The sequence below is a fragment of the Eucyclogobius newberryi genome, unplaced genomic scaffold (genome assembly GCF_026437365.1).
Source record: "Eucyclogobius newberryi isolate DKJ021-1_F unplaced genomic scaffold, fEucNew1.0.hap1 SCAF_69, whole genome shotgun sequence".
Lineage (NCBI taxonomy): Eukaryota > Metazoa > Chordata > Actinopteri > Gobiiformes > Gobiidae > Eucyclogobius > Eucyclogobius newberryi.
This window is the reverse complement of record NW_027316378.1, coordinates 273,278-290,273: the sequence shown is the minus strand read 5'-3', so window position 1 is coordinate 290,273 and position 16,996 is coordinate 273,278. Positions and strand designations below refer to the sequence as shown.

The 16,996-nt window shown below is 47.1% G+C and overlaps 1 protein-coding gene across 2 annotated transcripts; it reads left to right on the top strand.

Annotated features, from left to right (window-relative positions):
• The first annotated feature begins 201 nt into the window (after positions 1–201).
• Positions 202–10,408, top strand: LOC140348424 (uncharacterized). 2 transcript variants are annotated; one of them, XM_072434351.1, is made up of 2 exons: positions 202–1,956; positions 6,701–10,408. In XM_072434351.1, the coding sequence occupies exon 2, from the start codon at positions 7,183–7,185 to the stop codon at positions 8,908–8,910; it is 1,728 nt and encodes a 575-aa protein (XP_072290452.1). In that variant the 5' UTR covers positions 202–1,956; positions 6,701–7,182; the 3' UTR covers positions 8,911–10,408. The 2 variants fall into 2 exon arrangements, with proteins under 2 accessions (XP_072290452.1, XP_072290453.1); XM_072434352.1 differs by lacking the exon at positions 202–1,956 and adding an exon at positions 3,782–5,415.
• The last annotated feature ends 6,588 nt before the right edge of the window (positions 10,409–16,996 follow it).

Sequence of the window (16,996 nt, the reverse complement as noted above, 5' to 3'; positions counted from 1 at the left end):
CAGTCCTTCAAACATGCAGTCATTAAACCTCTTCTGAAAAAGCCTAATCTAGATCCCGACCTATTGGTAAACTACAGACCTATTTCAAATCTTCCCTTCGTCTCTAAAATCCTTGAAAAAGTTGTAGTAAAACAGCTTTGTCGCCACCTGCAGGACAATAACTTATTTGAAGTTTTCCAGTCAGGGTTCAGAGCCCACCACAGCACTGAAACTGCACTAGTTAAAGTCACAAATGATTTGTTATTAGCCGCTGACGATGGACTGGTCTCAATCCTGGTTCTGTTGGACCTCAGCGCAGCGTTTGACACCATCGACCACAACATTCTACTGCAGAGGTTAGAATGTGATGTAGGTGTTGGAGGAACAGCCCTCAGCTGGTTTAAATCCTATCTATCTGATAGGTTCCAATTTGTTAATGTAAACCAGAGCTCCTCACCAAGCTCTAAAGTAATTTACGGTGTGCCACAGGGTTCGGTACTCGGTCCAATTCTGTTTACTCTTTATATGCTGCCATTAGGCAACATTATCAGAAAGCATGACATTAACTTCCACTGCTCTGCAGACGACACTCAGCTGTATTTATCAATGAAACCTGATCAGAGCGATCAAGTAGACAGACTTAGTACTTGTGTGAAGGAGATAAAAACCTGGATGACACTAAACTACCTGCTTCTTAACCCTGAAAAAACTGAGGTCATTGTGCTTGGCCCTAAACATCTACGAGACGCTCTATCTGAGCAGATAGTCACACTGGACAATGTCAGTGTAGCCTCCAGTTCTACTGTAAGAAACCTTGGAGTCTTATTTGACCAGGAGCTCTCATTTAAAGCTCATATAAATCAAGCTTGTAAAACAGCCTATTTCCATTTGCGCAACAAGAGCCAAAATCAGAAGAATCCTGCCTAAAAGTGATGCCGAAAAACTTATCCATGCATTTGTAACGACTAGATTAGACTACTGTAACTCCCTGCTTGCAGCGTGTCCTAAAAGCTCCATAAAAAGCTTTCAACTGGTTCAAAATGCAGCAGCAAGATTACTAACAGGAACAAAAAGAAGAGAGCACATTACGCCAGTGCTGAAGTCTCTTCACTGGCTCCCCGTCGAGTCTAGAATCAAATTCAAAATTCTACTCTTGACCTACAAAGCCATAAATGACATGGCCCCATCCTACCTCAAAGATGCTATAGAACCATATCATCCAAACAGAGCTCTTCGCTCTCAGAATGCCGGCCTTCTGGTGGTGCCAAGAGTCTCTAAAAGTACTGTAGGAGGTAGAGCGTTTAGCTCCCAAGCTCCTGTGTTATGGAATCAGCTCCCGACCCATGTTAAATATGCTGACACAGTCTCTTCATTTAAGTCCAGGCTTAAAACGTTCCTCTTCGAAATCGCTTATGGTCAGAGTAGTTAGGAACAGAAAGATAAACCCACAGCTTCAGCTACGCTGCCCTAGGAGTAACTATGCTGGGGGAAGTATGACAGCTTGAGCACTATCCTCTTCTTCTGACTTATTCTATCAAACAATATTTATTTTTTGATTCCACTTGCAAACTGTTCACCGACTTCTTTTCTTTCTATCACTCCTGAGGACCTGTGGACCCAGATGCCCCTCCCCTGGTGAAGTGGTCCCTGCCCTGTGTGGACGGTCCCTCATCTGCCTGAAGAGTGGCTCCAGTTCGCCTCAGACGGTCCCTCTTCTGCCTGAAGAGTGGGTCCAGCTCGACTCAGACGGTCCCTCTTCTGCCTGAAGAGTGGGTCCAGCTCGCCTCAGTCGGTCCCTCATCTGCCTGAAGAGTGGGTCCAGCTCGCCTCCGACGGTCCCTCATCTGCCTGAAGAGTGGCTCCAGTTCGCCTCAGACGGTCCCTCTTCTGCCTGAAGAGTGGGTCCAGCTCCAGTCTCCTCGTGTCCGTCTGTCCGTCTGTGAGAGTCGGATCTCTCCTTCACTGGAACTCCTCCAGGTTTCTACGCTTTTTTCCCAAAGAGGTTTTTTTGTAGTTTTTCCTGGCCGAGAAGGAGAGTCTAAGGACAGAGGACCCTGGGACATCGTCCCTCGCCACCACAGACATTGTCTGACTTCATCGCCACCACAGACATTGTTGATTCATTTCTCCCTGTGGCCCTCAGAGGCAACTGTTGTTGTGATTTTGGGCCTTACAAAAATAAATTGATTTGATTTGATTTGACTAAACCTGGACTAAACCAGGACTAATCCAGGTCCAAACCAGGACTAAACCAGGACTAAACCAGGACTAAACCAGGTCTAAACCAGGTCTAAAGCAGGTCTAAACCAGGTCTAAACCAGGACTAAACCAGGACTAAACCAGTACTAATCCAGGTCCAAACCAGGACTAAACCAGGACTAAACCAGGACTAAACCAGGTCTAAACCAGGTCTAAAGCAGGTCTAAACCAGGTCTAAACCAGGACTAAACCAGGACTAAACCAGTACTAAACCAGGTCCAAACCAGGACTAAACCAGGACTAAACCAGGTCTAAACCAGGACTAAACTAGGTCTAAACCACGACTAAACCTGGACTAAACCAGGTCTAAACCAGGTCCAAACCAGGTCCAAACCAGGTCTAAACCAGGACTAAACCAGGTCTAAACCAGGACTAAACCAGGACCAAACCAGGTCTAAACCAGGACTAAACCAGGTCTAAACCAGGACTAAACCAGGACTAAACCAGGACTAATCCAGGTCCAAACCAGGACTAAACCTGGACTAAACCAGGACTAAACCAGGACTAAACCAGGTCTAAACCAGGTCCAAACCAGGTCCAAACCAGGACTAAACCAGGACTAAACCATGTCTAAACCAGTTCCAAACCAGGACTAAACCAGGTCTAAACCAGGTCCAAACCAGGTCTAAACAAGGTCTAAACCAGGACTAAACCAGGTCCAAACTAGGTCCAAACCAGGTCCAAACCAGGACTCAACCTGGACTAAACCAGGTCTAAACCAGCCCCAAACCAGGACTAAACCAGGTCCAAACCAAGTCCAAACCAGGTCTAAACAAGGTCTAAAGAAGGTCTAAAGCAGGTCTAAACCAGGTCTAAACCTGGACTAAACCAGGTCTAAACCAGGTCCAAACCAGGACTAAACCAGGTCCAAACCAAGTCCACACCAGGGCTAAGCAAGGTCTAAACCAGGTCTAAAGCAGGTCTAAACCAGGTCTAAACCAGGTCTAAACCAGGTCTAAAGCAGGACTAAACCAGGACTAAACCGGGTCCAAACCAGGACTAAACCAGGACTAAACCAGGTCTAAACCAGGTCTAAAGCAGGACTAAACCAGGACTAAACCAGGTCTAAACCAGGTCTAAACCAGGACTAAACCAGGTCTAAACCAGGACTAAACCAGGACTAAACCAGGGCTAAACCAGGACTAAACCAGGTCTAAACCAGGTCCAAACCAGGTCCAAACCAGGACTAAACCAGGACTAAACCAGGACTAAACCAGGTCCAAACCAGGTCTAAACAAGGTCTAAACCAGGACTAAACCAGGTCCAAACTAGGTTTAAAGCAGGTCTAAACCAGGACTAAACCAGGACTAAACCAGGTCTAAACCAGGACTAAACCAGGTCTAAACCAGGTCCAAACCAGGTCTAAACCAGGTCTAAACCAGGTCAAAACCAGGACTAAACCAGGTCTAAACCAGGTCCAAACCAGGTCTAAACCAGGTCTAAACCAGGTCTAAAGCAGGTCTAAACCAGGTCTAAACCAGGACTAAACCAGGACTAAACCAGGTCTAAACCAGGACTAAACCATGACTAAACCAGGACTAAACCAGGACTAAACCAGGTCTAAACCAGGACTAAACCAGGACCAAACCAGGTCTAAACCAGGACTAAACCAGGTCTAAACCAGGACTAAACCAGGACTAAACCAGGACTAATCCAGGTCCAAACCAGGACTAAACCAGGACTAAACCAGGACTAAACCAGGACTAAACCAGGACTAAACCATGTCTAAACCAGTTCCAAACCAGGACTAAACCAGGTCTAAACCAGGTCCAAACCAGGTCTAAACAAGGTCTAAACCAGGACTAAACCAGGTCCAAACTAGGTCCAAACCAGGTCCAAACCAGGACTCAACCAGGACTAAACCAGGTCCAAACCAAGTCCAAACCAGGTCTAAACCAGGACTAAACCTGGACTAAACCAGGACTAAACCAGGTCCAAACCAGGACTAAACCAGGACTAAACCAGGACTAAACCAGGTCTAAAGCAGGTCTAAACCAGGTCTAAACCAGGTCTAAACCAGGACTAAACCAGGACTAAACCAGTACTAAACCAGGTCCAAACCAGGACTAAACCAGGACTAAACCAGGACTAAACCAAGTCTAAACCAGGACTAAACCAGGTCTAAACCAGGACTAAACTAGGTCTAAACCACGACTAAACCTGGACTAAACCAGGTCTAAAGCAGGTCTAAACCAGGTCTAAACCAGGACTAAACCAGGTCTAAACCAGGACTAAACCAGGACTAAACCAGGGCTAAACCAGGACTAAACCAGGTCTAAACCAGGTCCAAACCAGGTCCAAACCAGGACTAAACCAGGACTAAACCATGTCCAAACCAGGTCCAAACCAGGACTAAACCAGGACTAAACCATGTCCAAACCAGGTCCAAACCAGGACTAAACCAGGTCTAAACCAGGTCCAAACCAGGTCTTAAACAAGGTCTAAACCAGGACTAAACCAGGTCCTAACTAGGTTTAAAGCAGGTCTAAACCAGGACTAAACCAGGTCTAAACCAGGACTCGGTGAGATTTCTGTTATTCACACAGTGTCAGTTTTGAGCGCGTTCAATTGGAGGCGTTGGACTTTAATGAAGACGCTCAGACCAATTACACTCTTTACACACACACACACACACACACACACACACACAAACACACACACACAAACACACACACACACAAACACACACACACACACACAAACACACACACACACACACACATAGCTGTGTGAGTGCGTGCGTGCGTGTGTGCTGTAGAGGGTAAGAGTGTTTAATTGGTCCATCGTCAGTGTGAACTCAGTGTGAATATCTTGATAAAGGTGGTTGGACCTAAAGTCTTCATCTGTTTAATCCAAGACTTTCAAATATAAAGCTTTAGAATCACGACTTATACATTTCAAGGGGAATAATATCTAAATTATATCAATACATTTCTAATCTGGACAAATACTCAATATATTAAAAACAAATAGGAAAAAGAAGGTCATCTTTTGTTTTGACAGATGAAGAGTGGGAACCTCCCAGAGGAGGAGCTCACAGTCATGTCCTTTTTTGGTCAGATGCACCAAAGGTCAAAGGTCTCATTCTTCACAGGGAAATGCAACTGTTGTAGAAACAGCGCCACCAGGAGGTGAACCACTGTCACATGACCTGGGATTGTCCTGTCAATCAAATATGTGAGTGAAGTTCACCACGCTCTGATACAGCATTTACCCCTGAACTATACTACTATGAACTCCTGCCATGGACACAATACATGGATACTTTAGAATGTACTTTAGAACGCACTGCCTCTGATCCATCAGGAAGTCAGTGCTCCCCCTGCGGGTGGAGTCAGGGCTCCCCCTGCAGGTGGAGTCAGGGCTCCCGTCTGGTCCAGCAGCTTTTCCAGGGTTGGATTTCTGAAATAGTCTGTTTACTTCCTGTGTACCTCTTGTTCCTGAACTGTGAGAGGGGGGGCGAGGTGGGGGGGGACCGGGGTCGGGTTGGCAGAGGTGGCCACAGTGGGGGAGGGGCTGTCAAATCTGCAGTAGAAAGAATTTAGTTGTTGCGCCAGTTTTATATCGTCCACAGCAGGGGGGACGCGGGGCTTGTAGTTGGTTAGAAGGCGGAACCCACTCCACACAGAGGCTGGGCCACTCCACACAGAGGCTGGGCCACTCCACACAGAGGCGGGGCCACTCCACACAGAGGCGGGGCCACTCCACGCAGAGGCGGGGCCACACCACACAGAGGCGGGGCCACTCCACACAGAGGCGGGGCCACTCCACACAGAGGCGGGGCCACTCCACACAGAGGCGGGGCCACACCACACAGAGGCGGGGCCACTCCACACAGAGGCGGGGCCACACCACACAGAGGCGGGGCCACTCCACACAGAGTTGTTGTTGTAGAACTGCTGCTTCAGACGTGTTGTCTTGGGCTTTAGCTCTCGACACCTCCTGCTGAACCTGTACAATTTCTCCCGTCAATGCTCCTGTCTCTGCCTCTGCTCCTGTCACTGCTCCTGCCTGCCCCTGTCTCTGATCCTGTCTCTGCTTCTGTCTTTGCTCCTGTCTCTGCTCCTGTCTCTGCTCCTATCTCTGCTCCTGTCTCTGCTCCTGTCTCTGCTCCTGTCTCTGCTCCTGCCTGCTCCTGTCTCTGCTCCTGTCTCTGTTCCTGCCTGCTCCTGTCTCTGCTCCTGTCTCTGCTCCTGCCTGCTCCTGTCTCTGCTCTTGTCTCTGCTCTTGTCTCTGCTTCTGCCTGCTCCTGTCTCTTCTCCTGCCTGCTCCTGCCTGCTCCTGCCTGCTCCTGGCTGAACCGCTCTCTTTGATCACACTCACATTTCTTTCTCGTCTCTCGTTCTTTTCTTTGACACTCATGTCGTCACCTGTCAGTCGCCTGACAGCTCATTCTTCACCTGTCACCTCACCTGTCACTCAAATTTACATCTCATTCTCACAGTTTGGTTCAATATTTCAGGATTCTACAGTTTCTGACGGATCCGTGACCCGAACATCACGACTTGATGAAGAATAAACCAGGTCAAACTGACCATTATCTGTGTTATTACTGTTTGTGAAACACATTTGAACCTAATAAAGGTCTAAATGTGACAGACTCTGCCAGGACGGTCAGGGTCAGAGGGCGGTCAGGGTCAGAGGTCGGTCAGAGGTCGGTCAGAGGGCAGTCAGGGTCAGAGGGCAGTCAGAGGGCAGTCAGAGGGCAGTCAGGGTCAGAGGGCGGTCAGAGGATAGTCAGGGTCAGAGGGCGGTCAAAGGGCGGCGGCGGCGGCGGCAGCAGAAGTCTTTATATCGACACGAGCTGGTCTAGAACAGAAAGGTCTTTCAAGTCAAAATACTTTTCAATCCTGAGGCCGATTCTCAAAAATACGTTTTTGTGTCTGTGAGCGACAAAAACCCAACCAGAGAAAAAAGAGATGAAAGCTTTAAACCATGTGAACTATGACCTTCCTGTTGTGGACCTTTAAACCCTTCAGGACCTTTAAACCCTTCAGGGTCTTTAAACCCTTCAGGACCTTTAAACCCTTCAGGACCTTTAAACCCTTCAGGATCTTTAAACCCTTCAGGACCTTTAAACCCTTCAGGACATTAAAACCCTTCAGGATCTTTAACCCCTTCAGGACCTTTAACCCCTTCAGGACATTAAAACCCTTCAGGACCTTTAAACCCTTCAGGACCATTAAACCCTTCAGGACCATTAAACCCTTCAGGACCTTTAAACCCTTCAGGATCTTTAAACCCTTCAGGACCTTTAAACCCTTCAGGATCTTTAAACCCTTCAGGCCCTTTAAACCCTTCAGGACCTTTAAACCTTTCAGGATCTTAAAACCCTTCAGGACCTTTAAACCCTTCAGGATCTTTAAACCCTTCAGGATATTTAAACCCTTCAGGACCTTTAAACCCTTCAGGACCTTTAAACCCTTCAGGACATTCAAACCCCTGAGGATCTTTAAACCCTTCAGGACCTTTAAACCCTTCAGGACATTTAAACCATTCAGGACCTTTAAACCCTTCAGGACATTTAAACCATTCAGGACCTTTAAACCCTTCAGGACCTTTAAACCCTTCAGGATCTTTAAACCCTTCAGGACCTTTAAACCCTTCAGGATTTTTAAACCCTTCAGGACCTTTAAACCCTTCAGGACATTTAAACCCTTCAGGACCTTTAAACCCTTCAGGACCTTTAAACCCTTCAGGATCTTTAAACCCTTCAGGACCTTTAAACCCTTCAGGATCTTTAAACCCTTCAGGCCCTTTAAACCCTTCAGGACCTTTAAACCCTTCAGGATCTTAAAACCCTTCAGGACCTTTAAACCCTTCAGGACCTTTAAACCCTTCAGGATCTTTAAACCCTTCAGGACCTTTAAACCTTTCACGAACTTTAAACCCTTCAGGACCTTTAAACCCTTCAGGACCTTTAAGCCGTTCAGGATCTTTAGACCCATCAGGACATTTAAACCCTTCAGGATCTTTGAACCCTTCAAGATCGTTAAACCCTTCAGGACCTTTAAACCCTTCAGGACCTTTAAACCCTTCAGGACCTTTAAACCTTTCAGGATCTTTAAACCCATCAGGACATTTAAACCCTTCAGGACCTTTAAACCCTTCATGATCTTTAAACCCTTCAGGACCTTTAAACCCTTCAGGATCTTTAAACCCTTCAGGACCTTTAAACCTTTCACGAACTTTAAACCCTTCAGGACCTTTAAACCCTTCAGGACCTTTAAACCCTTCAGGACCTTTAAACCCTTCAGGACCTTTAAACCCTTCAGGATCTTTAAACCCTTCAGGACCTTTAAACCCTTCAGGATCTTTAAACCCTTCAGGACCTTTAAACCCTTCAGGACCTTTAAGCCCTTCAGGACCTTTAAACCCTTCAGGATCTTTAAACCCTTCAGGACCTTTAAACCCTTCAGGATCTTTGAACCCTTCAGGACTTTTAAACCCTTTAGGATCTTTAAACCCTTCAGGACCTTTAAACCCTTCAGGACCTTTAAACCCTTCAGGACCTTTAAACCCTTCAGGACATTTAAACCCTTCAGGACCTTTAAACCCTTCATGACCTTTAAACCCTTCAGGATCTTTAAACCCTTCAGGATCTTTAAACCCTTTCAGGACCTTCAAACCTTTTCACGACCTTTAAAGCCTTCAGGACCTTTAAACCCTTAAGGACCTTTAAACCCTTCAGGATATTTAAACCGTTCAGGACCTTTAAACCCTTCAGGACCTTAAAACCCTTCAGGATCTTTAAAACCTTCAAACCTTTTCACGACCTTTAAAGCCTTCAGGACCTTTAAACCCTTAAGGACCTTTAAACCCTTCAGGATATTTAAACCGTTCAGGACCTTTAAACCCTTCAGGACCTTAAAACCCTTCAGGATCTTTAAAACCTTCAGGACCTTTAAACCCTTCAGGATATTTAAACCCTTCAGGACCTTTAAACCCTTCAGGACCTTTAAACCCTTCAGGAACTTTAAACCCTTCAGGACCTTTAAACCCTTCAGGACCTTTAAACCCTTCAGGATCTTTAAATCCTTCAGGATATTTAAACCCTTCAGGACATTTAAACCCTTCAGGATCTTTAAACCCTTCAGGACATTTAAACCCTTCAGGACATTTAAACCCTTCAGGGTCTTTAAACCCTTCAGGACCTTAAAACCCTTCAGGATCTTTAAAACCTTCAGGACCTTTAAACCCTTCAGGATATTTAAACCCTTCAGGACCTTTAAACCCTTCAGGAACTTTAAACCCTTCAGGAACTTTAAACCCTTCAGGACCTTTAAACCCTTCAGGATATTTAAACCCTTCAGGACCTTTAAACCCTTCAGGAACTTTAAACCCTTCAGGAACTTTAAACCCTTCAGGACCTTTAAACCCTTCAGGACCTTTAAACCCTTCAGGATCTTTAAATCCTTCAGGATATTTAAACCCTTCAGGACATTTAAACCCTTCAGGATCTTTAAACCCTTCAGGACATTTAAACCCTTCAGGACATTTAAACCCTTCAGGGTCTTTAAACCCTTCAGGACCTTCAAACCCTTCAGGGTCTTTAAACCCTTCAAGACCTTTAAACCCTTCATGACCTTTAAACCCTTCAGGATTCTGTCCTTTGGTAGAGCCATGTTTGAACCCTTTAGGAAGAAAATATCGTTCCATCAAATGTAAAAGCTTCTTCCCACAATCCATCACTTAGTGTGTGTGAGGGGCGTGGCTAAAGCTAGTGCGTGTGAGGGGCGTGGCTAAAGCTAGTGCGTGTGAGGGGCGTGGCTAAAGCTAGTGTGTGTGAGGGGCGTGGCTAAAGCTAGTGCGTGTGAGGGGCGTGGCTAAAGCTAGTGTGTGTGAGGGGCGTGGCTAAAGCTAGTGCGTGTGAGGGGCGTGGCTAAAGCTAGTGCGTGTGAGGGGCGTGGCTAAAGCTAGTGCGTGTGAGGGGCGTGGCTAAAGCTAGTGTGTGTGAGGGGCGTGGCTAAAGCTTGTGCGTGTGAGGGGCGTGGCTAAAGCTAGTGCGTGTGAGGGGCGTGGCTAAAGCTAGTGCGTGTGAGGGGCGTGGCTAAAGCTAGTGCGTGTGAGGGGCGTGGCGTTTGAACCTCTCTTTATGTCATGCTAATGCTAATGCTAATGTCAGACGCTTTTTGACCTGGAAATATCAGATTGTGGCTCTTGACAAAGCGAGTGCCGTGTTTCTTTTATCTATTTATTTCTTCCTTCCATCTCTTCCGCCTTCTCTTGTCTCCTCGTTCCCTTGTCTCCTTGTTCCTTCTCTCCTAACTTCTTCCTCCTTTCTCTCCTCCTCTCACTTCTTCCTTGTCTCCTCGTTCCCTTGTCTCCTTGTTCCTTCTCTCCTTACTTCCTCCTCCTTTCTCTCCTAATCTCACTTCTTCCTTGTCTCCTCGTTCCCTTGTCTCCTTGTTCCTTCTCTCCTTACTTCCTCCTCCTTTCTCTCCTAATCTCACTTCTTCCTTGTCTCCTCGTTCCCTTGTCTCCTTGTTCCTTCTCTCCTTACTTCCTCCTCCTTTCTCTCCTAATCTCACTTCTTCCTTGTCTCCTCGTTCCCTTGTCTCCTTGTTCCTTCTCTCCTTACTTCCTCCTCCTTTCTCTCCTCCTCTCACTTCTTCTCTTGTCTCCTCGTTCCCTTGTCTCCTTGTTCCTTCTCTCCTTACTTCCTCCTCCTTTCTCTCCTAATCTCACTTCTTCCTTGTCTCCTCGTTCCCTTGTCTCCTTGTTCCTTCTCTCCTTACTTCCTCCTCCTTTCTCTCCTCCTCTCACTTCTTCTTTGTCTCCTCGTTCCCTTGTCTCCTTGTTCCTTCTCTCCTTACTTCCTCCTCCTTTCTCTCCTCCTCTCACTTCTTCCTTGTCTCCTCGTTCCCTTGTCTCCTTGTTCCTTCTCTCCTTACTTCCTCCTCCTTTCTCTCCTCCTCTCACTTCTTCCTTGTCTCCTCGTTCCCTTGTCTCCTTGTTCCTTCTCTCCTTACTTCCTCCTCCTTTCTCTCCTCCTCTCACTTCTTCCTTGTCTCCTCGTTCCCTTGTCTCCTTGTTCCTTCTCTCCTTACTTCCTCCTCCTTTCTCTCCTCCTCTCACTTCTTCCTTGTCTCCTCGTTCCCTTGTCTCCTTGTTCCTTCTCTCCTAACTTCTTCCTCCTTTCTCTCCTCCTCTCACTTCTTCATTGTCTCCTCGTTCCCTTGTCTCCTTGTTCCTTCTCTCCTAACTTCCTCCTCCTTTCTCTCCTCCTCTCACTTCTTCCTTGTCTCCTCGTTCCCTTGTCTCCTTGTTCCTTCTCTCCTTACTTCCTCCTCCTTTCTCTCCTCCTTTCACTTCTTCCTTGTCTCCTCGTTCCCTTGTCTCCTTGTTCCTTCTCTCCTTACTTCCTCCTCCTTTCTCTCCTCCTCTCACTTCTTCCTTGTCTCCTCGTTCCCTTGTCTCCTTGTTCCTTCTCTCCTAACTTCTTCCTCCTTTCTCTCCTCCTCTCACTTCTTCATTGTCTCCTCGTTCCCTTGTCTCCTTGTTCCTTCTCTCCTAACTTCCTCCTCCTTTCTCTCCTCCTCTCACTTCTTCCTTGTCTCCTCGTTCCCTTGTCTCCTTGTTCCTTCTCTCCTTACTTCCTCCTCCTTTCTCTCCTCCCCTCACTTCTTCCTTGTCTCCTCGTTCCCTTGTCTCCTTGTTCCTTCTCTCCTTACTTCCTCCTCCTTTCTCTCCTCCTCTCACTTCTTCCTTGTCTCCTCGTTCCCTTGTCTCCTTGTTCCTTCTCTCCTTACTTCCTCCTCCTTTCTCTCCTCCTTTCACTTCTTCCTTGTCTCCTCGTTCCCTTGTCTCCTTGTTCCTTCTCTCCTTACTTCCTCCTCCTTTCTCTCCTCCTCTCACTTCTTCCTTGTCTCCTCGTTCCCTTGTCTCCTTGTTCCTTCTCTCCTAACTTCTTCCTCCTTTCTCTCCTCCTCTCACTTCTTCCTTGTCTCCTCGTTCCCTTGTCTCCTTGTTCCTTCTTTCCTAACTTCCTCCTCCTTTCTCTCCTCCTCTCACTTCTTCCTTGTCTCCTCGTTCCCTTGTCTCCTTGTTCCTTCTCTCCTAACTTCCTCCTCCTTTCTCTCCTCCTCTCACTTCTTCCTTGTCTCCTCGTTCCCTTGTCTCCTTGTTCCTTCTCTCCTAACTTCCTCCTCCTTTCTCTCCTCCTCTCACTTCTTCCTTGTCTCCTCGTTCCCTTGTCTCCTTGTTCCTTCTCTCCTAACTTCCTCCTCCTTTCTCTCCTCCTCTCACTTCTTCCTTGTCTCCTCGTTCCCTTGTCTCCTTGTTCCTTCTCTCCTAACTTCTTCCTCCTTTCTCTCCTCCTCTCATTTCTTCCTTGTCTCCTCGTTCCCTTGAGGCCTGGTGTGATATTTCCTGTGATTTTTCTCATATTTCGCGTTGATAATGAAACTCTGCCTTTTTCATCTGATATGAATTTTATTTCAAACCTCAGAGGGTTCGAACTCCGAGAATAATCAAACTAAAGTCTCCTCCAGACGCTTCTCACTGCAGCACTTTACCTGCTCTGTTTTCATCTGCAGAGAAAGACCAGGTCCAGTCCTGCAGGTCCAGTCCTGCAGGTGCAGCAGGTCCAGTCCTGCAGGTGCAGCAGGTCCAGTCCTGCAGGTCCAGTCCTGCAGGTCCAGTCCTGCAGGTGCAGCAGGTCCAGTCCTGCAGGTGCAGCAGGTCCAGTCCTGCAGGGGCAGCAGGTCCAGTCCTGCAGGTCCAGTCCTGCAGGTCCAGTCCTGTAGGTCCAGTCCTGCAGGTGCAGCAGGTCCAGTCCTGCAGGTCCAGTCCTGCAGGTCCAGTCCTGCCGGTGCAGCAGGTCCAGTCCTGCAGGTCCAGTCCTGCAGGTCCAGTCCTGCAAGTCCAGTCCTGCAGGTCCAGTCCTGCAGGTCCAGTCCTGCAGGTCCAGTCCTGTAGGTATTACAGGACTGGACCTGCATTAACTTCCACTGCTATGCAGACGACACTCAGCTGTATTTATCAATGAAACCTGATCAGAGCGATCAAGTAGACAGACTTAGTACTTGTGTGAAGGAGATAAAAACCTGGATGACATTAAACTACCTGCTTCTTAACCCTGAAAAAACCGAGGTCATTGTGCTGGTCCTAAGCATCTACGAGACGCTCTATCTGAGCAGATAGTCACACTGGACAATGTCAGTGTAGCCTCCAGTTCTACTGTAAGAAACCTTGGAGTCTTATTTGACCAGGAGCTCTCATTTAAAGCTCATATAAATCACGCTTGTAAAACAGCCTATTTCCATTTGCGCAACAAGAGCCAAAATCAGAAGAATCCTGCCTAAAAGTGATGCCGAAAAACTTATCCATGCATTTGTAACGACTAGATTAGACTGTAACTCCTGCTCGCAGCGTGTCCTAAAAGCTCCATAAAAAGCTTTCAACTGGTTCAAAATGCAGCAGCAAGATTACTAACAGGAACAAAAAGAAGAGAGCACATTACGCCAGTGCTGGAGTCTCTTCACTGGCTCCCCGTCGAGTCTAGAATCAAATTCAAAATTCTACTCTTGATCTACAAAGCCATAAATGACATGGCCCCATCCTACCTCAAAGATGCTATAGAACCATATCATCCAAACAGAGCTCTTCGCTCTCAGAATGCTGGCCTTCTGGTGGTGCCAAGAGTCTCTAAAAGTACTGTAGGAGGTAGAGCGTTTAGCTACCAAGCTCCTGTGTTATGGAATCAGCTCCCGACCCATGTTAAATATGCTGACACAGTCTCTTCATTTAAGTCCAGGCTTAAAACGTTCCTCTTCGAAATCGCTTATGGTCAGAGTAGTTAGGAACATAAAGATAAACCCACAGCTTCAGCTACGCTGCCCTAGGAGTAACTATGCTGGGGGAAGTATGACAGCTTGAGCACTATCCTCTTCTTCTTCTGACTACTTATGCTATCAAACAATATTTATTTTTTGATTCCACTTGCAAACTGTTCACCGCCTTCTTTTCTTTCTCTCACTCCTGAGGACCTGTGGACCCAGATGCCCCTCCCCTGGTGAAGTGGTCCCTGCCCTGTGTGGATGGTCCCTCATCTGCCTGAAGAGTGGCTCCAGCTCGCTTCCGACGGTCCCTCATCTGCCTGAAGAGTGGGTCCAGCTCGACTCAGACGGTCCCTCATCTGCCTGAAGAGTGGGTCCAGCTCGCCTCCGACGGTCCCTCATCTGCCTGAAGAGTGGGTCCAGCTCGACTCAGACGGTCCCTCTTCTGCCTGAAGAGTGGGTCCAGCTCCAGTCTCCTCGTGTCCGTCTGTCCGTCTGTGAGAGTCGGATCTCTCCTTCACTGGAACTCCTCCAGGTTTCTACGCTTTTTTCCCAAAGAGGTTTTTTTGTAGTTTTTCCTGGCCGAGAAGGAGAGTCTAAGGACAGAGGACCCTGGGACATCGTCCCTCGCCACCACAGACATTGTCTGACTTCATCGCCACCACAGACATTGTCTGACTTCATCGCCACCACAGACATTGTTGATTCATTTCTCCCTGTGGCCCTCAGAGGCAACTGTTGTTGTGATTTTGGGCCTTACAAAAATAAATTGATTTGATTTGATTTGTAGGTCCAGTCCTGCAGGTGCAGCAGGTCCAGTCCTGCAGGTCCAGTCCTGCAGGTGCAGCAGGTCCAGTCCTGCAGGTCCAGTTCTCTCAGATCCTTTGTCTGTTTCTGTGAGAAACGTCAGCTCCCTGGTTCTGCTCCTGCTTCTGGTTCTGGTTCTGCTCCTGGTTCTGGTTCTGGTCCTGCTCCTGGTTCTGGTTCTGGTTCTGGTTCTGGTTCTAGTTCTGGTCCTGCTCCTGGTTCTGCTCCTGGTTCTGGTTCTGCTCCTAGTTCTGGTTCTAGTTCTGGTTCTGCTCCTGGTTCTGGTTCTGCTCCTCAGAGTAACTGAGAACACTTTTTTCCTCTTTGACATTTCAGAAATATCACGTCTAAAATAAAATGAACTGATCTTGCGATTGAAAACTTTTAATAAAACTGCACCAAAGCTCTGAGAAGAACTGTGAGGGTAAAAGAACTGTAAAGGTTAAACTGTGAGGGTTAGACTGCGAGGGTTTCCTGCGTCTCCTGCGTCTGCTGCGTCTGCTGCGTCTCCTGCGTCTGCTGCGTCTGCTGCGTCTCCTGCGTCTGCTGCGTCTGCTGCGTCTGCTGCGTCTGACCAAACATGAGAAAGATGAAATGTACCTTTAATAGTATTTTTAATGCTGAATCGATCACTTTGATGCCTGAACGCGTCACGTTTGTGGAGCCGGCGTTTCCTCTGAGGAAACATGAAAACACAAACTGGACTTTCATTAAAGACGTTTGAATGTCAGAGAAATGTGCTTTTGACTCGAGGACGTCCAGGTTTTGTTTTGTTCTTAAATGTATTTCTCGCCTTTTGGCCTGAAAAGTCTTTATATTTGACACAATCACCTGAACCTGAGCCATAAATGTCAGAGGAATATTAAACATCTGCTTTTAATAAAAGTCCATTTCAAATGAGAAAAGTTGGACTCGCACGAGGTTCAAGTCTCACGTTCTGATGTGTAATATATTTTTAAACTTTAATCTTAGAGAAAATACAAAAGCAGAAATATGGTTTAGACTTTCATAACGCTCCAGATGAATCGTCTGTAAAACATCGAGTTTCATCTTTTACATAAATAACATGAAACATCTTCATTTTTAACCTCCAGAAAGTGGCTTCATTTGAGACTCATAAATAATAACGCTTTTCCTGTAAATATTGTAGATTCTGAGGCTCATTTCAGCTCAGATTCACTAAAGAGCAGCGTCTGGACCTACAGCATCTGGACCTACAGCATCTGGACCTACAGCATCTGGACCTACAGCATCTGGACCTACAGCGTCTGGACCTACAGCATCTGGACCTACAGCATCTGGACCTACAGCATCTGGACCTACAGCATCTGGACCTACAGCGTCTGGACCTACAGCATCTGGACCTACAGCGTCTGGACCTAAAGCGTCTGGACCTACAGCGTCTGGACCTACAGCATCTGGACCTACAGCATCTGGACCTACAGCGTCTGGACCTACAGCGTCTGGACCTACAGCGTCTGGACCTACAGGTCAGCAGTAGAGGTCAGCAGTAGAGGTCAGCTGTAGAGGTCAGCAGTAGAGGTCAGCAGTAGAGGTCAGCAGTAGAGGTCAGCAGTAGAGGTCAGCAGTAGAGGTCAGCTGTAGAGGTCAGCAGTAGAGGTCAGCTGTAGAGGTCAGCTGTAGAGGTCAGCAGTAGAGGTCACCAGTAGAGGTCAGCAGTAGAGGTCAGCAGTAGAGGTCAGCTGTAGAGGTCAGCTGTAGAGGTCAGCAGTAGAGGTCAGCAGTAGAGGTCAGCAGTAGAGGTCAGCAGTAGAGGTCAGCTGTAGAGGTCAGCAGTAGAGGTCAGCTGTAGAGGTCAGCAGTAGAGGAGCATCTGGACAATAGCATTAGTTTTTCATTCAGAATGTTTTGTTTCATAAACTATGTGGATCCATTAAAGAAGGATTTCCCTGTTTTCTGTGGATCTTAATATATAAATAAATACTTTTTAACAAATAATAATAATCCATCTTCAGTCCTGAGTCCTTGTCTCCTTGAGTCCTTGTCTCCTTGAGTCCTCACTAAACCTCATTACCTCCTCATTACCTCCTTTACTTCTGTTCTGAGTAAAGTGTAATAAACGAGCGTTTAATGTTCCGCTGACAGACGCAGATTAAAGTCAGAAATATGAAGATGGAATACCTGCAAATGGAACGAAGATGAGTCTCAGG

Excerpts from the sequence above, each read along its gene's own strand:
- LOC140348424 (XM_072434351.1), top strand. The coding sequence starts at position 7,183 with ATGACCTTCCTGTTGTGGACCTTTAAACCCTTCAGGACCTTTAAACCC.